Raw genomic sequence first — 24,736 nt, 5'->3', positions numbered from 1 at the left:
TATACCTTTAGGCACACAATAGTGTACTGCATCACTATCCAGCAACTGCTCAGCCAGTAATTGGAAAAACTCCTTCCTGGCATCCAGCCAGCTGGTGTATGGCTCTATGAAGCAGGAGGTAGGCCAGATCCCCAGTGATCAAAAGGGAAATGGTCAGCCTACCTAAGTCTTTGGTAGAATTGCTAAAGACAAACTCCCCCTGTTCCATCATGCCTAGGGAACCAGAGTTCCTGATATGCAGGCATCCTGTATACAGCTTGACCACCTGTGACATGGAACCCTAGCCTTGTTTCTAGGAGGTAAGGCAGCCCCTTTAAGACCAGAGTCTTTAGGAACAGCAAGTATCAGGAGGGCAGCCATAGTGGTTAAAAGCTAAACCACACAAGCCAGTCAGCTGATCAGAAGGAGATGGGGCTCTGGGCACATATAAACCCCAGGGCCAAGGCTGGCAGGAATTAGTTCTCTGGCAAGCTGGCAGGAGAAGGAGCTCCTACAGGGAAGAACTACCCAGGAATGGTTTGGCTGCTGGATAGACTATTTACATGGCCAATGAGGTTCCAGGAGTTTACAAGGTACCCAGGGCTAGGAGGCATTCAATACTCAAGGAACAGTTTGGGGTTTTAAAGAGGCAGAGTGTGGCTGGCATGACTCACATTATGTTATAGCCCAGGGGCTAATATTTATATTGTTGTTGCAACAGGTGGACTGGACTGAGGCTATTGGGGAAGATGAGGCCTCATGCGGGGGCACACTATGGTATAGAGCCCCAGTGCCAGAGAGGCACAGAGACAGGGCTGCAGTGAGGCCAAGGCCACTCAAGGCTAAGTCAGAATAAAGTGTTAGTCTTTACATACCATCTGCAAGGCATGGGCCATCATGCAGGGGAGGTTTAGAGAAGTGGATAGCGACCCCTGGTGTCAGGGTAGTAAATGGGTAACCTCCCACCTGAGTAATTTCATAATTATTATCCCATAAAGGCATGGCAGGAGAGAAAGGTGGGTGGTTAGCCCAGAAACAGACAGGCCCAGGGATGCCCCCCGTCACACCACCCAACACTGTTGTTAGTGAAATGAAGTGCTCCCATTGTTCCACGAATCCCTGGAGAATAACTGAAAATAAACCGTCATGATTTATGCTGGGTTTTTGGTTGTAGCCATGTTGGCCTAAGGACACAGGCAGGCAAGGTTTTTTTAGCAAATATGATAACTTTTATTAGCCCAACTAATTTATTAGCCTTTTAATTTAGCATTATATTCATATATTAACATCTATGAATATATCAATATTTTAATTTATTAGACCAACTTGTTTATTATCTCTTATGTTTTATGTAATTTGAAGCACAGTTCTGGTGGCACATATGGGGTATGTATTCCACATCAAAGCCTCTGCATAGTCCGGGAAGGTCATATGTTTGCCCCAAGTGATAACATCCTAGGGGGCCCCAAACCAGAAGCCAAGCCCCCAGCTCCTTAAATATGGTGTTGCACATCTCATGCATGGACTTTGTTGCCATTGTCCTCCTCCTGCCAAACTAGTGGGTGACAGAACAGAGGCTGTCAGTGTTCACCAAGTTCAAAATCATAAGGGCCATGCACCTCTCTCTCTATGGACATGGAGTGCCAAAGCCCAATGTACTGACAGCAGAGCATAGGGGCCAACTTAGCATAAAGGTCCATGAATGTATGACAGGACAGCCTAACGTTTTACTGTCGCTGCTAATCATCACAAATTCCAAGTATGAATTCCCATCTGTCTGAGCTCCCTGGCAGTCAGGGCAGGGATTTATTTCTGGCCATCATTTGGCATCTTCAAGAAGCTCCTGAATATCCATTCCTAGATGGGATAGCCAGTCAAAGAGGGATTGAAGATCCCATGCCAGGCCAAGGAGAGATTAGAATTTGAGTCCTCAGTGAGACTGTGGCCCCCCTCTACACATGTAGGTAAAGGTGCAATGGGATCTAATGCACGATGCACACAATCATTCCTCCTGGCATGCCACATAGTGCATGGCAGAAGGCATGATTGTGGAATCAAACATTACATCCCATTGTGCCTTATTGCTAGTGGAGAGGGAGCCCAACCCCAGCCTCTCCTTGCACAGGCAAGAAGCAAGCTCTTGTGGCTGGGAGCCCCAGTCACCCTAGTTGAGAGGCTCCCAGCTGCTGGGATGCCCGTGGGGCTGGAGGTTCTCTGAAGAGGCAATCTCCCCACTCTGGGGGAGTGTGAAGCTCCTGGGGCTGGAGAATCACTGCTGTGGTGATTCCCCCTGCTTCAGAGATGCAGGAAACCCCCAGGGCCAGAAGATCACCATAGCAGAAATCCTCCAGCCCCAGGGGTTTACCCATACCCCCAGGCCTCTATGATGATCCTCGATCCCAGGTGTTTCCTGCTGGCCCAAGACCTACGGATCACAGCAGCCATGATCCCCAGAGCCCAGGGGGTTTCCAGCTGCCATGATTCCCTAGGGCTTGAGCAAGCAGGAAACCCTCCCTGGATCCTGGAAATCACAGTTGCCATAATCCTTAGGGCTCCAGGGTGAATAAAATCCCTGGATACTGTGGATAATGGCTGCTGTGAACCCTAGTGCCCAGGGGTTTTATGCTGGACATGATGCACCCCTGCAGTTGATGGGGCTCCCAGCCACAGGGAAGACCCCACTACATGTGCAAATTAAAGCTTAATAGCACCCAGTTACAAAGTCAATACACATTTTCAAGGTTTACCTGTATAGCTGGTAGGAGCTGTTTATTGTATGATAGCTACTTTGCATGTGTAGCGGGTTTCCAGGTAATTGTACAATTAACCAGTTAATTGTTCAATAGCTGTACCCTTGTCCATGTGGGTACTAACGATGCGGCCAGGAGAGCCCCTGATCGCCTGATGGAGGACTACCATGCTCTGGGAGGCGTGCTGAGGGAGATGGGCGCACAGGCGGTCTTCTCTTCCATCCTGCCAGTGAGCGGACGCGGCAGACGTCACGAGATGTGCATTGCGGAGACCAACTGGAGGCTACAGGAATGGTGCTTCGAGGCGGGCTTTGGCTTCCTCAGCCATGACCGGCACATCGTGATGAGAGACATGCTGGGATGGGATGGGCTCCACCTTTCCCCTAAAGGTAAGCGTGTGTTCTCTTCCAGGTTGGTGAACCTCCTTCGGCGGGCTTTAAACTAGGCTCGTCGGGGGAGGGGGAAGATGAGGGCGGAGGAGACGATGACATACCAGGCCCAGCAACAGCCAGCGAGCCCAGACCAATGGTCAAAACGGAGAAACAGGTAAGCGATAGGGGACGGGGCATTGCTGAGACTAGGGGGTCAGTGGGCACAACCGCTGAAGGCCTCAAATGCCTCTACACGAATGCTCGAAGTATGGGGAAGAAGCAGGAGGAACTCGCCCTCCTCCTAGCTGTCACCAGCCCTGACATAGTAGGGATCACAGAAACGTGGTGGGACTCATCGCATGACTGGGCGGTGAGTGTCAAGGGCTATAGGCTATACAGGAAGGACAGGATAGGAAGGAAAGGTGGAGGAGTAGCACTCTACATCAAGGAGGAATATACTTCCTCGTTAATTAGCATGGGGGTAGAGGGGGGGCACTCTGAGGTGCTCTGGGTTAGAGTAAAAGGCAGTCCAGGGGAGAGAGACTTAACGGTGGGAGTCTACTATAGACCTCCCAACCAGGGAGAAGAGCTCGACCTGGAATTCTTAGGTCAGCTTACAGAGGCAGTGAGGGCTAAGGATGTGGTCATCATGGGGGACCTAAACTTCCCAGACATCTGCTGGGAGGAGCAGTCAGCCAAGTCTGATCGCTCACGTCGGTTCTTAGCCAGACTGCAGGACCTCCATCTAACCCAGGAGGTGCACAGCCCCACCAGGGGAGACGCCTTGTTGGACCTAGTGCTGGCCACGGGTGATGACCTGGTGAGGGGGCTGCGGGTGATGGGCCACCTGGGAGACAGTGATCATCGCTTGCTGGAATTCACCATCCAGCGTAAGGTGGCAAAGGGCTGCAGCAAGGCAACAGCCCTAGACTTTAGGAGGGCTGACTTCAACAAGCTAAGGAGGATAGTTGGGGAAGCGCTGAGGACCCAGAGGGGAAGGGAATCAGATGTCGAAGGTGAGTGGTTGCTCCTTAAGGAGACGATCCTCCATGCCCAAAGGGAGGTAATCCCAACAAGGGTCAAAGGGAGCAGGAGGGCACATAAACCCCCATGGCTCACTAAGAGCATCCGGGAATGTCTCCTTGCTAAAAGGGAGGCATATACCCAATGGAGAGATGGGGTCATCGCCAAGAAGGACTATGTTATAGTCGCCCGAGGATGTAGGGGGGCAGTCAGGAGGGCCAAGGCAGAGTTGGAGATAGGACTAGCTTCCCGGATTAAGGACAATAAGAAGTCCTTCTTCAAATACATAGGGGGTAAAAAGAGGGTCCCGGGTAATGTGGGGCCCCTGCAGGACACGATGGGCAACTTAGTCATCACGCCAGATGACAAAGCTAACATATTTAACGATTTCTTTGCCTCTGTCTTCCTAAGTAGGGACCAGTTCAGCCACCTCCCTGCTGGGCCCCCCTCGGGCCCCGAGAGAGACACGCCTGGGCCAAGGGTTAGCGAGGAGTTAGTTAGGGTACTTCTGGAGAAGCTGGACGTGTTCAAGTCCGCTGGTCCGGACGATCTTCACCCTAGGGTTCTACAGGAACTGGCTGAGGTCATTGCGGGACCCCTGGCACGGCTCTATGAGCACTCGTGGTGCTCTGGCGAGGTGCCGGAGGACTGGAAGAGGGCCAATGTGGTCCCTATCTTCAAAAAGGGAAAAAAAGAGGACCCGGGAAATTACAGGCCAGTTAGTCTGACCTCAATCCCGGGTAAGCTCTTTGAAAAAATTATCCTGGCACACATCCAGGAGGGCCTTGCGGGGGAATGCATGCTCAGGGGCAACCAACATGGGTTTATCAGTGGCAGGTCTTGTCAGACCAACCTGGTGGCCTTTTACGATCAGGTCACCAAATCATTAGACGCAGGGGTTGCTGTGGATGTAGTCTTTTTGGACTTCCGGAAGGCTTTCGACACTGTCTCTCACCCTGTCCTCATCAAAAAGCTGAGAGACTGTGGTGTCGATGCCCACACGGTCAAATGGGTCGCCAACTGGTTGGAGGGCCGCACCCAGAGGGTGGTAGTGGATGGGTTCTTCTCGACCTGGAAGGATGTGGGCAGTGGGGTTCCGCAGGGCTCGGTCCTCGGGCCTGCACTGTTCAACATCTTCATCAGTGACTTGGATGAGGGGGTAGAAAGCACCCTGTTCAAGTTTGCTGATGACACTAAGATGTGGGGGGATGTGGGTGCACTAGAAGGGTGCAATAGGCTACAAGCTGACCTTGACAGGTTGCAACGGTGGGCGGATGAGAATAGGATGGGGTTTAACACTGATAAGTGCAAGGTGTTGCACATGGGGAGGAAGAACCGGCACCACACTTACAGGTTGGGGAACTCTCCTCTTGCCAGCACGGAGACGGAAAAGGATCTTGGAGTCGTCATTGACTCCACGATGAACATGGGCCGGCAGTGTGGGGAGGCAGTCAAGAAGGCCAATCGTACCCTATCATGCATCCACAGATGCATCTCGAGCAGGTCCAGGGAGGTGATCCTCCCCCTCTATGCGGCACTGGTCAGGCCGCAGCTGGAGTACTGCGTCCAGTTCTGGGCGCCACACTTCAAGAGGGACGTGGACAATATGGAAAGAGTTCAGAGGAGGGCCACTCGTATGATCAGGGGTCAGCAGGGCAGGCCTTATGAGGATAGGCTACGGGACCTGAACCTGTTTAGCCTCCACAAGAGAAGGCTAAGGGGGGACCTTGTGGCCTGCTACAAACTGGTCAGGGGGGATCAGCAGGTATTGGGGGAGTCCCTGTTCCCCCGTGCTCTGCCAGGAGTGACCAGGAATAACGGTCACAAACTGGCGGAGGGTAAGTTTAGATTAGATATTAGGAGGCGCTACTTCACAGTCAGGGTGGCTAGGGCCTGGAACCAGCTTCCAGGGGAAGTGGTGCAGGCTCCGAGCCTGGGGATTTTTAAAAGGAAGTTAGATGAGCACCTTGCCGGGGTCATCTGACCCCGGTGCTCTTTCCTGCTAAGGCAGGGGGTCGGACTAGATGATCTACCTAGGTCCCTTCCGACTCTAGCTACTATGAAACTATGAAACTATGAAACTATGTAGAGTGGGCCTGTTAGTCAGTCAGTACTTTCCACTGCACTTGGCTGTTTTCAGCTACTGTCAGAAAATTGGGAAAAGTCATTTTATCATGGCATGCCAGGATACAAGCTTTCCAGCTTTCTAGTGGCAGGGCACAAACTATGTATATTAGGATTCATAGTAAATGTTATCATGCACCTGCTCAGAACATGTCCTAATACACTATACACATGCTTTGGGGTGGGGAGGTTAATTAGAGCAGTTCCTGGACAGCCGCTTTAATTAAAATGGCTCATGGTCATGTGTATTAAGCCCCTGTGCATTTCAAAATGGCCATGGGACACTTTATTTAAAACTCAATAGATGAAGTTTAGATAAGGCACTCACACAGCCATTTTGAAACATGTGGGAGCTTAATATACGTGATGATGAAGTGACGCTGGAGTATTTTAATTAAAACACAAATGAGCACATCTATAGGTACCCCAAGAGCCCAGTCTGACTTGCTTTCTTCTCTCACCATGGGAGTGGGGTAATATCTTGTTCATTACTAGCTTAGGAAGGAAGTATGGGATGTTTCTGGCCATTCTTCCAATGAGAAGAAAAGCTGATTTGAAAACTGCAAGGTATTCCTTGTGTTGTGTATCTGTCTAATTTACCAGCAGCATGGACACAACTATTTGAAATGGTAATATTCAGTTAATACTTTTGCATGCTACCCACATGCTCTTCCAAAATAAGAAAGAGAAAGAGAATGACAATCTTAACAGCTTATAACTCACTGAAACAGAAATTCCTGGTGCAAAGAAAAGGAACTTCTAGTCTGATGATTTTTCACTGCAATTTCAAAGGCCTGCTGTGAACAATGAAGGACTTACGCTTTCACACTGAAAAGGTTTCACAAATGTTTTATAATGAAAAGTATTAGACACTCTAAATATTATGATGCTGATCTGTTTGGTCTAGACTAGAAACAGAAAATTAAAGCTATATAAATTACTTAATGATATTAGTTCTTTACCTGTAAATAAAATGTTTTCCATTGAAGAATCCTTGGCTTTAAAGTCCAAAGTAAAAGATCTGTAAGCGAATTCAAAATTGGGAGGAACCTTGTTGCCTACTACTTGTTTGATCAAATGCCAAAAAGCATTATTGAAAACCTAAATTAAAAGAGGAAAAAGATTTAGACAAGAATTTGTTATTTTTCAAGCAAGCTAACTGATAATTTCTTTGATCATTAATACTTCATTCAAAAATGTTCAAAAACAATTATTTTATTTTCCATTTAAAAGAATGCGACATGTTTTTTAGCATCCAAACAGCCTCTAGTTAGTACATAAATATGTATCACAAGCATTTATCTTGAAAGACCTAAATAATTTCAGAGAAAAAATGGGAAATAACCCTATTATCCATATGTTCAATACAAATGGGAATCTAATGACCTAAAGCAAATATCAGCAATCTACGGCTCACAGAACTGGGGCTTCAGCAGCTCTCTGGTGGTGAGGGCTTTGCCTGCCCCTATGCAAGTGTTAAACAAAGTGTAACTGTGCTGGCATCAGGCAGAAGGGAGCTGAGCCTGTGACCAGGCAAAGCAGCAGCAGCTAGATCAGAACATCCGCCAGCCTCGCTGGTGAAGTTGGGTTCTTTCAGCTTATAGCTTAAAAACATTGCTGACTGCTGGCCTGGAGTTATTACTACCTGAAAATGGCGTAGTGGTTTGTTTAAAGTGTAATCATCAGAATCCCCTTTGTCTCCAAGGAGCAGAATGATGGATGACTTAGAAATAAGAGGAACAAACAAGTAGATTTTACTTTTTATATGTATTGTAAATTAAGGCAATATATTGAAAAATTAAATTAAGTAGGCTGAACATGTAAAGATATGAATTGTTTCCTTTTTCTGTGATTTGATATGCCATTGGGGTTGGGTCCCTGATGTTCCTTTGGGTCACTTATAGCTTGGTTAAGCATGCAGATGGTGTGGCAGGAATAAAGTATAATCAAATACCTCCTTAATCAAATATCTCCCTCCTTTTTGGTGAATATTTTCTCATCATTGTTTAGATTTCCTTGTTTATTTGCCATTGGTGAAATGTAGATTCTTAAGTTGTTCTTTCTTGGTTCTCATTAGGGCTACATACAATTGTCCACAGGAAAACACTGGTTCTGGTAAGTAGAGGCCAACAGAGTTGACGTTTGTCCTTGTGATTTATTGTTATTGCAAACAATGTTATTATGGGAAATTGTCTCCTTTTCAGAATGAAAGGTAGTTGTGTGTCCAATGAAGCCAAATCAATGCAAGGAATGATGATGCGTTCTTCTACATTAGTACCTGTAATTATTTCACCATCTTTGAAATTGTGGTGTCATCCTCTTATCAGTCAAGTTCCACTGCAGTCTCATTTTTGGATTCATGTTTCTGACTAACATAACAATAGTGCCAATTTTCAAGTGCAACTCATGTGGTGGGAGTCCTGATGGTGTCTGTACATTTAAAAATTCAATGGGATAGGTAGTTTGATTTTCAGTCATCCGTGATCATAGGCTCTGCGCTGCAGTACCTTTTCATTTCAACAGGCAGCAAAGTTATAATAATAAATTTAGTATTCAGTTCCATGGTGTTTATTTTTGGGAGTTACACAAATTTGCTTTGCAAGGGATTCCAAGTCTTCTACTTCAGTGTGGTTCCTATAAACTGCTGTGATAATGGACCCCATTTCAATAACACTTTCTGGTATTTCAATTAGATCTGATGGTAACCTATAATCATTTGACATAGTTCCTTCATCAACTCTGAGAGTCCAGTCATGGAATTCATGTCCATCAGTGCGCAAGTTTTGTGAAATTTTGATTTGGGTGAAATTTGACCACAGGTGACTACTTTTTATGCATGCCTTTGTCATCTCTGTTCTTGTAGATCATACTATAACTGGTAATGTTTGTCTGAAGTTTCTGCCTAACAAAAGTATTTTCCTCCAAATGGCATTTCATTTTGCATAATCTCTTTGAACAATAAATCAATGCATCTAAGTGCATGAGTGTGCATCATAATGGCCTCGTCAATTATAATTAGTGTAGCTTTTTCATTGTGGCAGCTTCAGGTGACTATAAGTTCACACGTGAAGTAGGATGTTTCAAGTATTGGGATGGGTGATTTGAAGCCAGTGTGTATTGTTCTTCCTCCTTTTAAAAGAACAGCTATTCCTGTTATTGCAAAAGGGAGAACAATTTGTCCAATTCCTCTAATGTAACACATTAAAGTGTTCTTTAAGTAAGTTTTCCCAGACCCTCCAGGTCAATCCAAATAAAAGCAGTGATTTGCACTGTCTCCATTTATAGCAGTAACAATTTGATTGAAGGCACATTTCTGTTGCACATTGAGGTTTCTAACTTGCCTCCGCAAATTCTTCGTCAATGTTATAAAGGATGTCATTTCTCTGTTCAATGATGCCTGGATCACGGAAACCAAAAGAACTACAATTTAGTCCATGGACCATCAACAGTTCTGGATCAGGAATGTCAGCACTAACTGTACAATCAATGGCTGCTTGTGTGTCAAGTTGGTTCTCCAGTATAAATAGCATGTGCACATGTGGGAGTCCTCATTTTTTAAACTCAATTGTGTATACCTGGGCGACAACTGGACCAAATAGTTTGTTTTATAACATCATCCAGTAAAGATGGCAGCTTAATTTTGAATACTTTTGCTACTAAGTCTGGTCTGTTTGAAGGATTTTTTCCAGGAAACGAATTTTCTTGAATAACAGGCCATTTTGGATTTGCAGTGAATATAATAAACAGATCTGGGTGTCCATATTTGCTCACTATTGCCATGGCATTGTGATATCTTTCTCACATATTTCTTGGTCTACCTCAGAATGATTGTGGTAAAATTACAGTTTTTCCTAATTGAATACCAGAGGTTTCAGCAGTTTCTGTTAAGAAGTCCATAAGACCACTGTATTGTGCTACTCTAAATTTTCCTTGTTTTTGCCTAATGTAATTTAAATTGTTTGCCTCAAGTTGTAAATGTGAATCTACAATCCACTGATGAGTCAATTTTCCTCCACGTAAAATTGGATTACATTCATTCTGACGAACTATTGTTTGAGCAACTTTGAATTGTAACATGGAAACTTTTTTTGATGTTGAAGTCTCATATCCAGGAAGTTTTAAAGCTAGATGCCATAAAATACAACATATGTCCTGGGATCTAAGTTAGCATTCAAAATACTTAGATTTTCAAAGCCTTGAAATCTTGAGTAAATTCTTATATCCTGAGGGAAAGGCAGCTCTCCATCATCATTTTGGAAAATCATGGTACGTTCATCATTGTTTGCCAAATTATATCTTCTGTCAAATTCTCGGTCATGATAGAACACCATGCTAATAATATTTGCAATTGAACAATTTTCCTCAGCTGCTCTTTGCTCTTCTTCTCTTACAACTTCACCTAACATTTTGTAAGAGGTTGAAAATGTTTCTCAGCAAAGTGTCCAGGTCTTGCATTAAAGCAGAATCACATTGGTGATTTTGGGGATGACTGAATGTCGCAGAGCACTCAGGTGCCCTGCGCCTAATAGCAGAAATGGCTCAGGAGAGACCCCTAGTGGTGAGAAGGGGGAGGCACAACTGCCAGTCAGCAGGGCAGCACAGGTGCTGGTTGCTAGGGGAACCAAGGGGATCAGCTGACAGGAAGGGGCAGGGCTTGGCCCCTTCTTAAGCCCAAGCATGAGGCCAGGAGGGCAGTTCCCCTCTGGCAGCCAAGGAGGGGGGAGCTCAGTCAGTGAGAAGATAGACTGCAGGAGCATCCCCTGGTTGCCGCTATGACTTGGAGTATTCCCTGTAGGGATAGTACGTGGTTTTAACCAGATGGTTTAGAGTTTATGTTGTAGCCCAAGGGCTTGAGTTTTCTGCTTGTAGTTTTATAAGTCCGGAGGACCGGGTGAGACTAATAGGGGTTGGAGGAGGCCTCATAACTCCACGGTAGCGTGGGGACCCTGGCGCCATAGAGGGTGCAGCATTCGGGGTGCATTTGACCCCGGCCCCAGAGCGAGAGGGGGCAGTGAGGGGCCCCAGAAGTAAAGAAGAAGGGCCCAGGCATAGGGAAAATCCTGTCAGGTACCAACTGCGAGGCTTGGGCTGCAGTGTAGGGGGGGAAAAGGAGCTGCAGATATATGCCCGGTGTCAGGGGTGCTAAAGTGGGCAGCCTCCCGCTAATTACATCACTCAATCAATTAAGATCAAAGTATGGCAGGTGAGTAAGCAGGCGGTTAGCCCAAGACAGGAAGGCGGAGCCACCAATAGAAAGGCTCCCGTGAGATACTCCTGTCACACTGAACCATTCTTCAACTGTTTCATTGGGATGCAAAATATAAAGCTGGCCATAGGATCTTGCATCTCCTTCTCTAGGCTGTAATTGAGGTGTTGGGTGATAGAATTCTCCATGGACATGAAAGCAATATGGGTCCTGTCCAGGAACAGGCACAATTTTTTCTCCCAAAGATCCAAAGCATAAAGAACTATTAAATGACCTAATGTCCATCTAAAAGTTCTCATAAAACATATGCTGTGGGTTGCTCATATCCTCTTGAAGTAATGGAGGAAATTTGTGGTGGTAAGGCAACCTCACTTTTCCTTTGCGACAGCAGTTTTTAAACTTTCCATCTGATGGCTGCTCAGCTGTGAAGTTTAAAGAATGACAAAGTTGGCAAACAACATCCATTTTACCACAGTAATGCCTTTCTACTTCTAACTCTCTCTTAAGAAATGACTGTCTCTGATTAGGAACTGCCTTTGTCATTTTCTTGCACAGCGAACAGAGTCCAACTGTCTTCTCACTGCAGCATGTTCTTGCGACTCAGTTACACAGTTTTCTAGATTTCGTGCAGCACCTAAAAGTCTTTGCACAATGCCTTTTTCATATGACTTTCTTGATGGTGTTGCACATCTAATTGTCTGTGCACAGCTGCCTCCTCTTGTGATTCATTAGCACAGTGTTCTTGATGGCACTGTGCATCTAATTGTCTTCACATGGTAGCATCTGCTTGGAAGTCCTCTACATGGCTCTCTTGATGTCACTGCACGTCCAATCACCTTCTCTGTGTAGCTAGATCCTCAGACTCATTGTCTTGTGCACATCTTTTTCTACTTGCATCTCATTGTTTGGCCTCAAAAAAGTACGGGTGGGGGGACACGCAGGGTCTGGTCCCCTGTTCTGTTCCTTGTGTCTCCTGCCACACTCCTCCGTTACCACTGCCTGCATGCAGAGGGGGAGGGAACAGGCTGGTTTGGGGTCAGGGCCACTCTCCCCACCATTGTCATCTGCTCTGTCCCCTATGCTCCTGCTGTTATGGCAGTGCTCCTGTCCCAACACTTTTAGAGTGCTCAGTCAGCCAATCAGAGTGTGAATAAAGCATTATGGATGTGAAGACAGACAGACTAAGGCTTTTATAATATTATAATTAATACATACTTTTAAAGGAATATCTAACCTACTAAATATACTGTCATTTATACCAGCTTCTCAGTTCCTAGATACAAATAGCTCAAGTTGTAACAAACACACAAAATACTGATGGCAGAAAAAGAAGTCAGAGTAGCATTACTCTAATATCACTAATACTTTCAGGAAAGTAACTGTTAGCAGAGGCAGCCAAATACTTATTATATCACTGTGTAAACATAAGGGGGTTGGTGTGCTTGCTCCTGGGCACATGGACTTTGTTGCCTTTGGAACTCATCTGTCATTCCAAGCAATAGTTCAAAACACAGCCAACAACCCTTGCCCCAAACGAGCAAAGCAAAACCTTTCATTTTTTCTAGGTGGCAGGAGAGGGCCTTTTAGCTTTGGCCTAGCAAGCTCCTTTGGGTTTCAACCCATCTCCTGGCCTCACACTGCTTCTTCCCCAACTCAAGCTCCTTGCTGTCTTCTCCCTAAGATATCACCCTAAGAAATAGGCCTGGGTGAAGCAGCTAGTATTCAGATTCAGCCGATGCAGGAGACTAACTTAATTCGGTGATTCAAATCACTGTCCTGAATTAATTCAGCTGAATCTGCTGCTGCCGATTTGGCTGACTCTCCAAATCAAACAGGCCCCATCCCCCGCCCACTCTCCCAGGCCTATCAATGGCTACCCTGCCCTGTCAAAGGTCCTGACTCCTTAAGAAAAAAAAAAAAAGCCCCACACTCACCAGCTGCTGCCAGGTTGGGGGGTAATCCCTGCTGCCGCTGCAGCAGCTGGTGAGTGTGGGGTTTGTTTTTTTTAAGAGCTGGGATGCTGGGGCTGTGTAACGGGGCAGGGACATAGGAGCGGCTGTGATCTCGCCTAGCGCCCCCTACCGTGCCAAGTGGGGTGTCCATGCACCCTCGTTCTTGCCCGCCATGTCTTTGATGACAAAAGTATTAAGGGAGACTGCCTTTTCAACCCCTTTGGACACGGTACCCTGATGTATCCCAGTTTGTCTCCCGTCTTAGCGGACTTCATGAATTAAAGCCTCAAGGGCTACGCATGGCTCCTACCACCCCAATACCACGCCCCAAGCCTCTCAGATGTCCTGGATGTTGTCTAGTCAATTACTGTTGCCCGCACCCTTGCAGACGTTCCCAGGCCTGTTAGACCAAGCCCACACCGGGCCCTTTTTGCTCGTGCGCCCTCCCTGGGGCTCCTCTCACGCTCGCCCATGCCGGGGCCTTGCCCCGCAATTCCCGCCCGCACTGGAGCCTGTCTCTGCGATTCCCACAATTGAGGCTCAGGTGGCCGTAGCCATGCCTGGCCCCCAAATTCCCCTCTTGGGGCTTCTAGTCCTGTGCGCCCTCCCTGGGGCTTAACGCAAGCACACTCACCATTGGGGGTCAGGTGGCCGTAGCTCCTCACCATTGGGGGTCAGGTGGCCGTTGCTGTGCCTGGTCCCTAAATCCCCTCCCTGGGGCTTCTAGCCCTGTGTGCCCTCCCTGGGGCTTCTAGCCCTGTGTGCCCTCCCTGGGGCTTCTAGCCCTGTGTGCCCTCCCTGGGGCTTAACGCAAGCACCCTCTGAGCTTCTCGCTAGTGCCCACTCTGGTGCTTCTCCTAATTGCGGCTCAGGTGGCCGTAGCCATGCCTGGCCCCTAAATCCCCTCCTCGGGTCTATGATTTCTACACGGCTCAGGCAGCCTTGGCCTTACCTGGCCCTCCAATGCACTGTGCCCCTTCTCAGGGCTCTGGGGTCAGTGCACTCCTAGGTGCAGTGCCCTCCCTGGCACCAGGGTCCCCACACCACTGTGGAGCCCCTAATGAGGCCTCCTCCAACCCCTTATACCCTCACCTGGTCCTCTGGTATAATAACCACAAAGCAAAACCATAAGCCAATCGGCTACAGCTCAAGAACTAAGCCACCTGGCTAAATGTAAGCTCTAAGTCCTCTGGCTACTCATCAATCTAATCCCCTACCCGGGCTTTCTCCTCCCAGTATCCTCGAGCTGAAGCTGTTTGTACCATCAAGCTGCTCTAGGCTGCACCCTCCAGCAGAGCTCCTTCTCCCTTGAATGTTAGTGGGGAACTGCCTCCTTGGCCTCAGCCTAGGCTGTTTATATAGGCCATGCCCTGCCCCCTTCCGGTCAGCTGACCGAACTGCAGTTGCCCTGGCAACCAACACCTGTAACTTCTCTCTAGAAGCAGGGCACTTCACTGCCCTGCAACACACCTTCCCCCGTAAGTTGGAATCCCACTTGGAGAGGGGCGTGGAAGTGCCCTGCGACAGGCTGGTAGAGCATGTGGGGTTTGGGGGTGCTCAGGGGGTTTGGGGGGTGGGGCCTAGCAGGAGTCCCCCAGTGGTCCCCTCCTTCTTCAGCCCCCTCTCCTGCCCTTACTTACCAGCACAGAGTTTGGGTCCAGCTCCCTGTGGCGACGAGTGGGGACTGCTCGAATCTCTGAAACTCTCTGAATCTTTTCCAAATCAATTCAGAGAGGCTCAAATTGATTCAGACCTTGTTACTGGTCTCCTGGTTCAATTTGAATTCAGAGATTCGGCCACCGAATCAGGCCATATCTCCTCCAAATCGAATCAGCACCTGAAGCTTCACACAGCCCTACTAAGAAATCCTTGCCTCTCACATAATTTCTGGAGTATCACAGCTACAACATCACTCTTACACTACTGTTCCTTAACATATGCACAGACAAGCATAAGTAAATAAATCTCAGCTTTTATTAAGTGCCATCTAGTCACCCATAGCTTGGCTCCTACTCCAGAGCTGTCTACCAGACTGTCCTGTTACAGTAAGCATCAGGCTTGTGTGAAGTTTCAGTTGCTAATTCGATTCGGCCTGATTTTGGTGGCCAAATTTCTGAATCTGAAATCAGGAGACCCTTTAATCTCTCTGAATCAAATCATAACCCTCCAAATTGATTCAATGATTCAGACATAGACACAGCTTTAAATATTTTTTCTACATACCTCAATGTACTAGGCAGCTCGTGAATGGTGAGATGGCAAGGTGGATGGAGCGTCCCACAGTAGCGCAGGGGGGTCCACAGCAAGCTCGGCAGTGGACCTGGAAGTGGACCAGAAGCACTTCCAGTCCACTTCTGGGTCTCCCACAGAGTGTGCAGAAGACCCTCCTCCCGGTTTGGTGACTGGTGCCTCCTGGGTCTGGGTGGGGGACCCAGATTTCCCTTGCATCCAATCGTTGAGCTGAGCCCCCATGCGCTTGACAGTGGATCCGCAAGTGGACCAGAAGTACTTCTTCAGAAGTACTTCTCTGAAACAGCATCGAATCTTCAGATTCGGATTCAGCCAAATTGAATCAGGCCAGTGATTCGAATCAACAAATCAAACACTATCCCTGATTTGGGTTGAATCTGAATCTGAATTGAATATGGCCCATTTTGCACACCCCTAGTAAGCATCTTTATTTTTTGTTTTTATCTCTTTATTATCTTTAGTCATAGCTATTACAACACGGATGAAGGTGTTGAAAGCACCTTGTCCAAATTAACAGATAACACTAAACTATGGGGTATAGTAAACACACTGGAGGGCAGGAATTCAGGCAGATTTGGACAGACTGGGGAAGTGGGCAGGTCAGAATAGGATGCAATTTAACAAGGATACATGCAAGGTGCTGCAGCTGGGGAGAAAGAATCACCAACACACGTATACACTGGAGTGTACCATTCTAAGCACCACAACAGTGGAAAGAGATCTTGGAGTCCTAGTTGATGTAAAAAGAACATGAGTTGCTAATGTGACAAGGTAATAAGCAAGGCTAACCGCACTGTTTCTTGCATCAGCAGGTGCATCACAAGCAGGTCTAAGGAAGTGATAATTCCCCTCTATCCGGCATTGGTCAGGCCACAGATGGAGTTCTGCGTCCAGTTTTGGGCGCTGCACTTCAAGAGGGATGTGGATAACCTTGAGAGGGTTCATAGGGGAGCTACTCCTATGGTTGAGGGCCTACAGGTAAGACCCTATGAAAACAGACTGAGGGACCTGAATCTCTTCAGCCTTCACAAGAGAAGGCTGAGAGGCGATCTTGTGGCTGCCTACAAACTCATGGGGGGTGGTCAGCAGGGAATAGGAGACACTCTGTTTACCAGGGCGCCCCTCAGGTTTACCAGAAATAATGGCCACAAACTGAAGGAGAATAGATTTAGATTGGACATAAGGAAGAAATTCTTTATGGTAAGGGTTGCCAAAATATGGAATGCTTCCAAGGGAGGTGGTGCTGTCCCCTACATTGGAGGTGTTCAAGAGGAGATCAGGCAGGTATCTGGCTGGGGTTACTTAACCCCAGCGCTCTTTCCTGCCTGGAGCAGAAGGTTGGGCCTAATGATATACCAGCTCCCTTTCAACTCTAGAAATCTATGAACATGTAGGTCTATGTTAATTATTTTTATTTAAAGTTTCATAGTTTCATAGTTGTTAGGGGCTGGAAGGGACCTTACTAATTCTGTAGGAGTACCTGATTCACTTTAGTTCCTGCATACTAAAATGGAAGTACAAACAATAATATGCTTGGACTATTTTAATATAAAATGTGGAAGTGCTATCAATATGAAAATAATTTATCATCTTAACAAAAATATATTTTCTCCCTGCATTGTGAATATTAGTTGCAGTAGGCAATTATGCCATGTGTTGCTTTCAGAACTCCAGTTAATCTCTTCACTTTCCTACACTGAATTAGGTCACAGTTAAAAGCCGCTCTATTTTGATGTCTAAAAACATGCATGGCAAAATTGCCAAACCACAGCTTCTGATTTAGCATGTGGAGTTCAGCATACATTATAATTTAATAGAAAAGAAAGTTTCTGTTCACGTTTACAAATTCTATCATTTGCATATGCAAGTGAAAATGAGCACTAAACAGTTCATGCAAAAATTACAAGCAGAATTGGGGTCCCTTTGAAAATCTGGATCATAAAGAGAACTTATCTGAAGAAAACAAAGCAAATTTTAAAGACACATATTCTTTACAGTTTGCAGTCTTTTCAAAACAGCAGGTTCTTTATACTGTTTGTTCACCTTGAAGTGTTCTTTCACTATCCCAGTACCATTGAGACCAGGAGGACAGTGACTTAGTTCCAACTCCTTCAGGGTTTTGGAAAGTCTTGGCTCACTGCTGAAATTATCTATCACATTTCCAATAGCCTTCAGGATTGCTGTAGCCTGTTCTATAAACCGGTAGCTCTCCTAGGGAGAGAGGATGTAAGTAACTATTATGGCATAGAATTCTTGAATCTTTCTTTATATTACAAAGCATACAAGTATCTCATTTGTACTGAAGTATTAAATCATTGCTAATTTGATATATCAAGCTGCTTTGGTTTCTGGCATTCAAAGGATACAAAAGCTCAACTCATTCTAGCTACTGAAAGGGAATTGCTATCATTTTATCAGATAGTGAATATTTTTACATTAACTATTTATTACTTTGCTCTTGTATCAGGCACAGTAGAATATTTAGTCAAAATGAAGATATTATACTATAATGGGAATATAAATACAACAATTATGCCCTGAATTGAAATATGCTTTTTGGCACAAAGTTTATTTATTCTATTCCTATGTCTTCAAAGTATGTAGATGTTATTTGTGCATAGCTGAACACCTTGTCAATGTGTGCGTTACAAGAAGCCTGTTAGCTTTCACTTAGATTTCTATAAGCAAAACTAGAGACTAAGATGGAAATGGTGCTGTGTGGAAAGTGCCTGTTTCCTGCAAAAAGAAAGATGACCCCAAATGGTAATTGCAAAGGGTCTTCTATTTTCTTGTGTTATGGTCAGAGAAGTTCCACCAACATAGACAAAGAAGAATGAGACAATCCAGGGCCAGGAAACACATTTTTCTACTTTTAGAATGAGCTAATTTCTATTTTGCTAAAACACCCATTATAAGTTTACTTAAACTATTTTAATGTCCTAGTGTCAGGATTATTCAATTATGCAGCTGCATAAATGTCTACAAAATCTCCATTCCAAAACTGTTGCACAACTGTGTTCCAGACATTAAAAGTTAAAGTCTCTGGTCCTTGAAAAATATGGACTGAGTGTAACCCCTGCAGTGACAAGAGTCTACATCTGCACACCTGCTAACCAATAGCTGTAAAAAGGTGTTAATTAGCCCCCAAGCTTATCAGAGGTACTATAAAGTCCCTTAGATCAACAGTTCATTTTAAATATAAAATTTATTTTGACACCTATTAGGAAACTCACAACCCTATGGGGGGGAAAACCCTTACTGACTTGAAGAACAGTTTGCTACACTGGAAAGTCTAAGTTATTTCTGCTTAAACAACCCTATATGCATTATGTGTAGCATGTAGCCATAGGAAAGATCATATAGCAGATTAAAGTTACATACGTTAACTGGATTCTTTAATATTTGTTTTTATATTGTTACCTAAATGAATTTTCAACTATTGGTCATGAAACAGGAATACATCCAATACCGTTTAGAGTTATCAAGGAGATATTACAATGTCTGTTTCAGTATGCCTCCCTCTTTTCCCTTCCCAGACCTCTGAACTCTTTTCCTTTGTCATTCATTCATTCTGCAGATATTAATATAATTCAAGAAATATCAACTCTAAATAAAGATGAGATAATATGTAGGTTTTAAAATAAAATAAAAATAAACAATGGTTGACAACTTGCAGTACACTTGCTGAAGTATTTCAGTAATATGTACCTTTTCAAGGTTTGGCATAACAGTATCCTCTTCTCCAAAGACACATGGAACCATGCTACAGAGGTGGATATGGTGCCCTATAGGAGAACTTGCAGTGAAGATTAACACATGTCGCCTACATTAAAGAACAAAATACACTAATCAAGGCACTCTTTTTTTTTTTTTTTTAAATAAACAGTGGCTCTTCAACCTTTTCATTCCACTGATTACTAACAGTGAAATCCTTTTCTCCCCTCACCTCTCCTTCCAATACACGATTTTGACTGCTTGGTTCTCAAAATATGCACTTGGACAGACCACCAGGAAACATGCCTAGAACCACTAGTTGGTTACAGGTGGAGAAACAGAGAAGCCAGTATCCAATACTTATTTCCTGATTGTGTTTCTTATATAAGAAAATTACAAATTGCTTCAGCATTTCAGAAAGATAGAGAATCAGTGCTTTGGTTTAATGACCATGCCTTCCTTGCGATTTCTGGACACTACTAATAACACAAGGGTATTTCCTTTTAAGCTCATAAATTTGATTTCAAATACCCAAAATAAGGCTCAGTAGTTCTGGTCACGTGTTACCTTAATGACATTTTTTACGTGTAAGAAGCAAAGGTTTCTTAAAGGTGCTCCCTTCTTTTATAGGACCAACTATGTAGTTGGGACAGAGTTAGACAAACACAAGACCTGACAAAGAAAGTCTTACACTCCAAAATTTGTCTAACTCTATCCCAACTACACAGTTGATCCAATAAAAGATATCAACCTAAGAAATCCTTGCCTGCGATAATTTCTGGACCATCACAGCTACAACATCACTCTTACATGTACACAGGCAAGTGTAAGTTAATATATACACATGACTAGGTTGTGTCCCTCCATTGTCCTGGTTTCATCTGAGCCCTGGGACCATACACTGGAAAGACTCTGGGAAGGGTTTAGAGGATCCCCCACCCCCTCCCAAGTTAGCACTGATTTCCTGAGTAGCGCTTGGAGGGGGGTGATCTTAGTGTCAAGATTGGGGCGGGGGGTTGGGGGGCAGTGGGTCCCTGTCGAATAATGAACTTGGCTGAGCTGGCCATTGCTCTCTCCCCACTGCCTGAAAATGGACCCACCGAAGCTGAACCAGCCCGATCAGGCTGCAGCCCTTGTTGCTGCACTGGAATCACCCCGCTCCAGGTACTGCAGCTGCAAGGGCATGGCTGCTGCACTCCTTCCCAGGGACAGGAGCTCCATGGCTGCAAGGGATGAGGCTTCAGCTGGGAGGCAGAAATCCTCTTAGCGCTTCCTGAAGCCACTCCAGTTCAGAGTCCCGGGACTCGGATGGAGCCAGGACAGGGGAGGGACACACTCTATGTCTCACTGACCCAGGCTAGGAATGTGGGGTGTGCCACTGGCACTGCCTCACTCCAATAGCTCACAAGCTCCATTTTCCACCCCCCTCCACCCTATGGGTGACCCCCCATGCCCTTACCCCAGACAAAACTCAGGGACCCCAATGCCATTATGAGAGGGTGTGAGCACACTTCCCTTAGCTGGCTGCCTGACAGATGACAGGGCAGCAGGGTGAAGCATGTGCTTGACAGCCAGTCAGGGATACCTGCTGCTTGGTTGCACTCAGGTGCCCTTGACAGTCTTTGGCATGCTAGGAGGCATGCAGGAGCACTTCCAAGCTGCTGGCTTTGGCCACTGTGCCCCCACCTCTCCACCATGAACGGGTGAACTTGTTTTCTTTTCCTCCTTTCCTGCAGGGAGGGAAGGGGCACTACTGATGTAGTCCACTTAGAGAAACCCACACAAATTGGTTCAAATTCACCTCAGGCTTTTTGAATACCTTTACCTAGACTTAGAGAGCATTGTATATTACTCTGGCTTAATACAAAACACATAGCAACAGCTCTTGGAAGTTATCTTTCTTTACCTTTGAAATCCTTTTTTGTTCCTTTTTGCTTGTACTGGCATACAGTAGGTGACAGTGGGCACCGTACACAAGGTGCTATGGCACCATAGCATCTGTTGGCAAAAACTGTGATGCTGCTGCTATGTGTCAGCAACATACTCATTATAGAGCATTGCTACAGTGACATAGCAGCCAAAAATAACCGTGCGCAACCAACAATGCACAATACGGGCTGTTACTGCACCATCTTTTAGTACTTCCAAAAGGAAGTACTAAATGACGGTGCAGTAAGAAAGGTACTGTACAGCCATGTGTAGATGGGCCTAATAGGTCAAATATGTCTGATATTTTTAATGTATTATTAAAACAGTAGATATCTATAACATTTGTTATTGTAATATATGCTTTCCTTTTGTATAAGATAAATTATACTAAAAACACAAGCTAAAAATTCACAACAGTCCTTCTTGTTGATTTTTATGGTATCTCTTTGAAACCATAAACCAGCAAGCTTTTTTTTAATTAAAGCAAAAGGTATTGAATAATCCACATTTTGGTTCTTGTGTTAAGAGATCCTATTATTATTACCTAGCTGGGGTCATGAGCCCAGTATTCTCTCCTGGCCAGGGCAGGGGGTCGGACTTGATGATCTACTTAGGTCCCTTCCGACCCTACATCTATGAATCTGTGAATATCTAGTTTCTTTCACCAGCAGCCTGTTCAGAAACCAGCTACTGTCAAATGATTACAGTGTTCTGTCTTTTTTTTTATTTTAGTAACAAGTAAAATGCTCTACACTGAATATCTGAGGTCATCTGCTGAGAGCAGGAAATTCTGTGGTGACATGATGTCATGGTTCCATAATAACTTTATTCCCAAATGTTAAGAACTGCACTACCTTTGCTCAGTTTATGTCTTATGTGTTAATTTGTCTCTTTTGTGTGGAAAGAGTCCATTTAAAAAGAATTAAATTTGCTATAATATCATTATTTCTTCAACAAAAAAAATTTTAAAATGAAATGTTTATTCCTTAACATGAGATATGTTTTATGCCTTACTTAAAATTTCAAATACTTTCTATTTAGAAACAATTTGCATACACAGAATTTATTTTCTAATTACTTTTTTCTGGAAAACAATGGTAACTGCTAATGCAACTGCTCACCAGTGAGAGTTAGAGTTCATTATCTGACTCATAATTTATGAAAGCTTTATCAACGATTTCAAAATCATATAATTGTAAGTTACCAAATACTAGAAATCAATATAAACTTTGTCCAGTAATTGGAAAGAATCTAATATTCTAGGTTTTGTTGAATGCAACTTGAAAAACAAAACTTTATACTTGTTTAGGCTCTCTTCATGAGACAACAGAAATTCTTTAAGTGCTGGTGACAAGAAAACCAAAAATCTAAGAGAGACTGGGCAGACAAGGTTCTTCAGGTAAATCCAATATCTTGTATTAAACGAACTCAAATAGTTGGAAAAATTCTTCTTTGCAAGCTTTTGGGTACAAATGCCCTTCATCAAGCTAAGGAGGCATCTGCAGTTGGTCTGTACTCTTCCTGGATGAAATAGTAAAGAAGCCAGAAGCCAGGATGCTTGTGAGAAAACCAGTCACTAAAATTGTAAATTGAGGTAGTCAATGGGTGAGAGACAGGTGCAGGGGTGGGGAAGGGGAAGAGAGACTGGTACATACCCAGTAGGAAGGTTTAATACAGTAGCTTTAGTTGCATATGTATGTATCTTTAGTAAGAGTTGTCCAGGAGACACATTTTTCCAGGAGAAATTTTCAACCGTAAGGGTGCCCTTTGGTACAATAGAACCTTCTTTTTGTGTGGCTGTTAGGAAAAAATAGAGAGAAAAATATAAGTTATTAGGTCAATTAATATAAATAGCTGGAAACAGAATTTGGAAGAAATGTTGGCCAACAAAGTTCTAAGATAAGCCATGCAATTTGGTGCCTGTAAAAAAGACAACAACGCCCCCCCCCAACAAAATGAAGGACAAAATATCTATTGCTGGTGCTTCTTCACCCATTGCTAATCTTGTAGACAGCCACTTGAGTCAGGGGGAAATAGAGCAGCTTTCCTCTTTTACAGTTAAAGTACAAAAATAGGACCATATTTTTAAATGATTTATGATGATGTAAAGGGGACCCTTTTACACTCCTTTAGACTCCCCTGCCATGTAGTCCTGCTCTACCATGTGTCGCAGGGTGTTTCTACATGAGGCATTTACAGCAGAGTTGACTAATCAGCTCTGCATTGTGTCACATGTCTACATGTGAACCCCTGTTAGGCTGGATTAAATGAATTAACTCGGCAGCAGGGTGAGGGAGTACTTATACATGTCAGTACTATCCTGCTGTGGAGTTTTTTTACTGTGCTGCAGCGCACATGTAGAAACTGTCTGGGCTGGCTGGGTCAGTGTGGGAGCTGCCTGTTAGTTAGTCCCTCACAGTAGCACCCTTGTACTCCAACCTGCCCCTCTATAGGATGTTGAGCCAGAGGGAGGAGCCCTGGGCTGGCAGGCTGACCCCCAGGGTCTCCCTGCCAGCTGGAGATGCTCTGACTCAGCTCAACATGCTGCTATACGTGGTGCATATTTAAACGGTGCGCCCAGGAGCAATAAACTCGAGTTTCTTACTTCGCATTAATTGCAAATGTAGACATACACACAGGGTCTATCATATACTTGTAGTAATATAAAAACAAAATTGTGAACATGTTAATGCTTGCTGCAGGTAATTTCCTGTGCAGTTTAACTCTAAACTGTATATAACCAGTCCCAAAATACTGCACAACTGAATATGGCTTGGTGGTCTGATTTACTGTGACATATTTCTTAGAGGTTAACAAAAAAAAAGCCTTATGATAGTACAGACAACATGTATCAGCTTTGCAGGTGAGAGAACCCTGAATTATCAAACAGAACTATCCCAATTCTTATTAAACTACCTAGACTTCAACTGTCACACAAGTTCAACATAAAAAAGAAAAGAAAAATATGAGTTTAAAAAATATGTTATGATAAAAGAGAATCTTCAGCAAGACAGAACAATCAATAACAACATACACTCTCTTTTCTTTGTACTGATTTTACCTCCAGTATCTCCCCAGCGCACTAATGCAGAAAAACTAACCAGGATTTCAATAGGCTTCAAACTGTCCACAAATAAATAATAGAAGATTCGATCATCAGTAGACTGCAGGGGGAAAAGGACAGTAATGTTCAATATCAGTTGAATGCTGCCATGTAACAATGACTTTTATAATGTCTGACTTAAAAATCCAACTTTGTGGCTCAAGGCATAGTACATAAACATTTAATTGTCAGAAGCACTTCTGAAGAAGTTACAAGTCACTTATGCATGTAGATTAAGTAAACATTAAGGGAAATTAGTCTTCCTCTGATATCATTAATTTACTAATGTTCTGCTTACCAGCTGGCAATTTATAATAGCTATTTTTGGTTCTTTA

The 24,736-nt window shown here is 44.6% G+C and overlaps 1 protein-coding gene across 1 annotated transcript in view; it reads right to left on the bottom strand.

Annotated features, from left to right (window-relative positions):
- Window positions 1-24,736, bottom strand: part of ADGB (androglobin) — a 279,220-nt gene that overhangs the window by 121,807 nt on the left and 132,677 nt on the right. Inside the window, exons 18-22 of the mRNA XM_090041017.1 lie at window positions 24,360-24,462; window positions 22,954-23,095; window positions 19,364-19,478; window positions 17,699-17,866; window positions 7,210-7,348 (exon numbers count right to left, since the gene is read on the bottom strand). Of these exons, the coding sequence (XP_089897143.1) occupies window positions 7,210-7,348; window positions 17,699-17,866; window positions 19,364-19,478; window positions 22,954-23,095; window positions 24,360-24,462 (667 nt within the window). The remainder of the gene's footprint in view (window positions 1-7,209; window positions 7,349-17,698; window positions 17,867-19,363; window positions 19,479-22,953; window positions 23,096-24,359; window positions 24,463-24,736) is intronic.

This window comes from Crocodylus siamensis, chromosome 1, assembly GCF_052110815.1.
Source record: "Crocodylus siamensis isolate JL-2025a chromosome 1, ASM5211081v1, whole genome shotgun sequence".
In the NCBI taxonomy this organism is placed as follows: Eukaryota; Metazoa; Chordata; order Crocodylia; family Crocodylidae; genus Crocodylus; species Crocodylus siamensis.
Note: the sequence above shows the minus strand (reverse complement) of the source record. Positions and strands in the feature narration are given on the sequence as shown.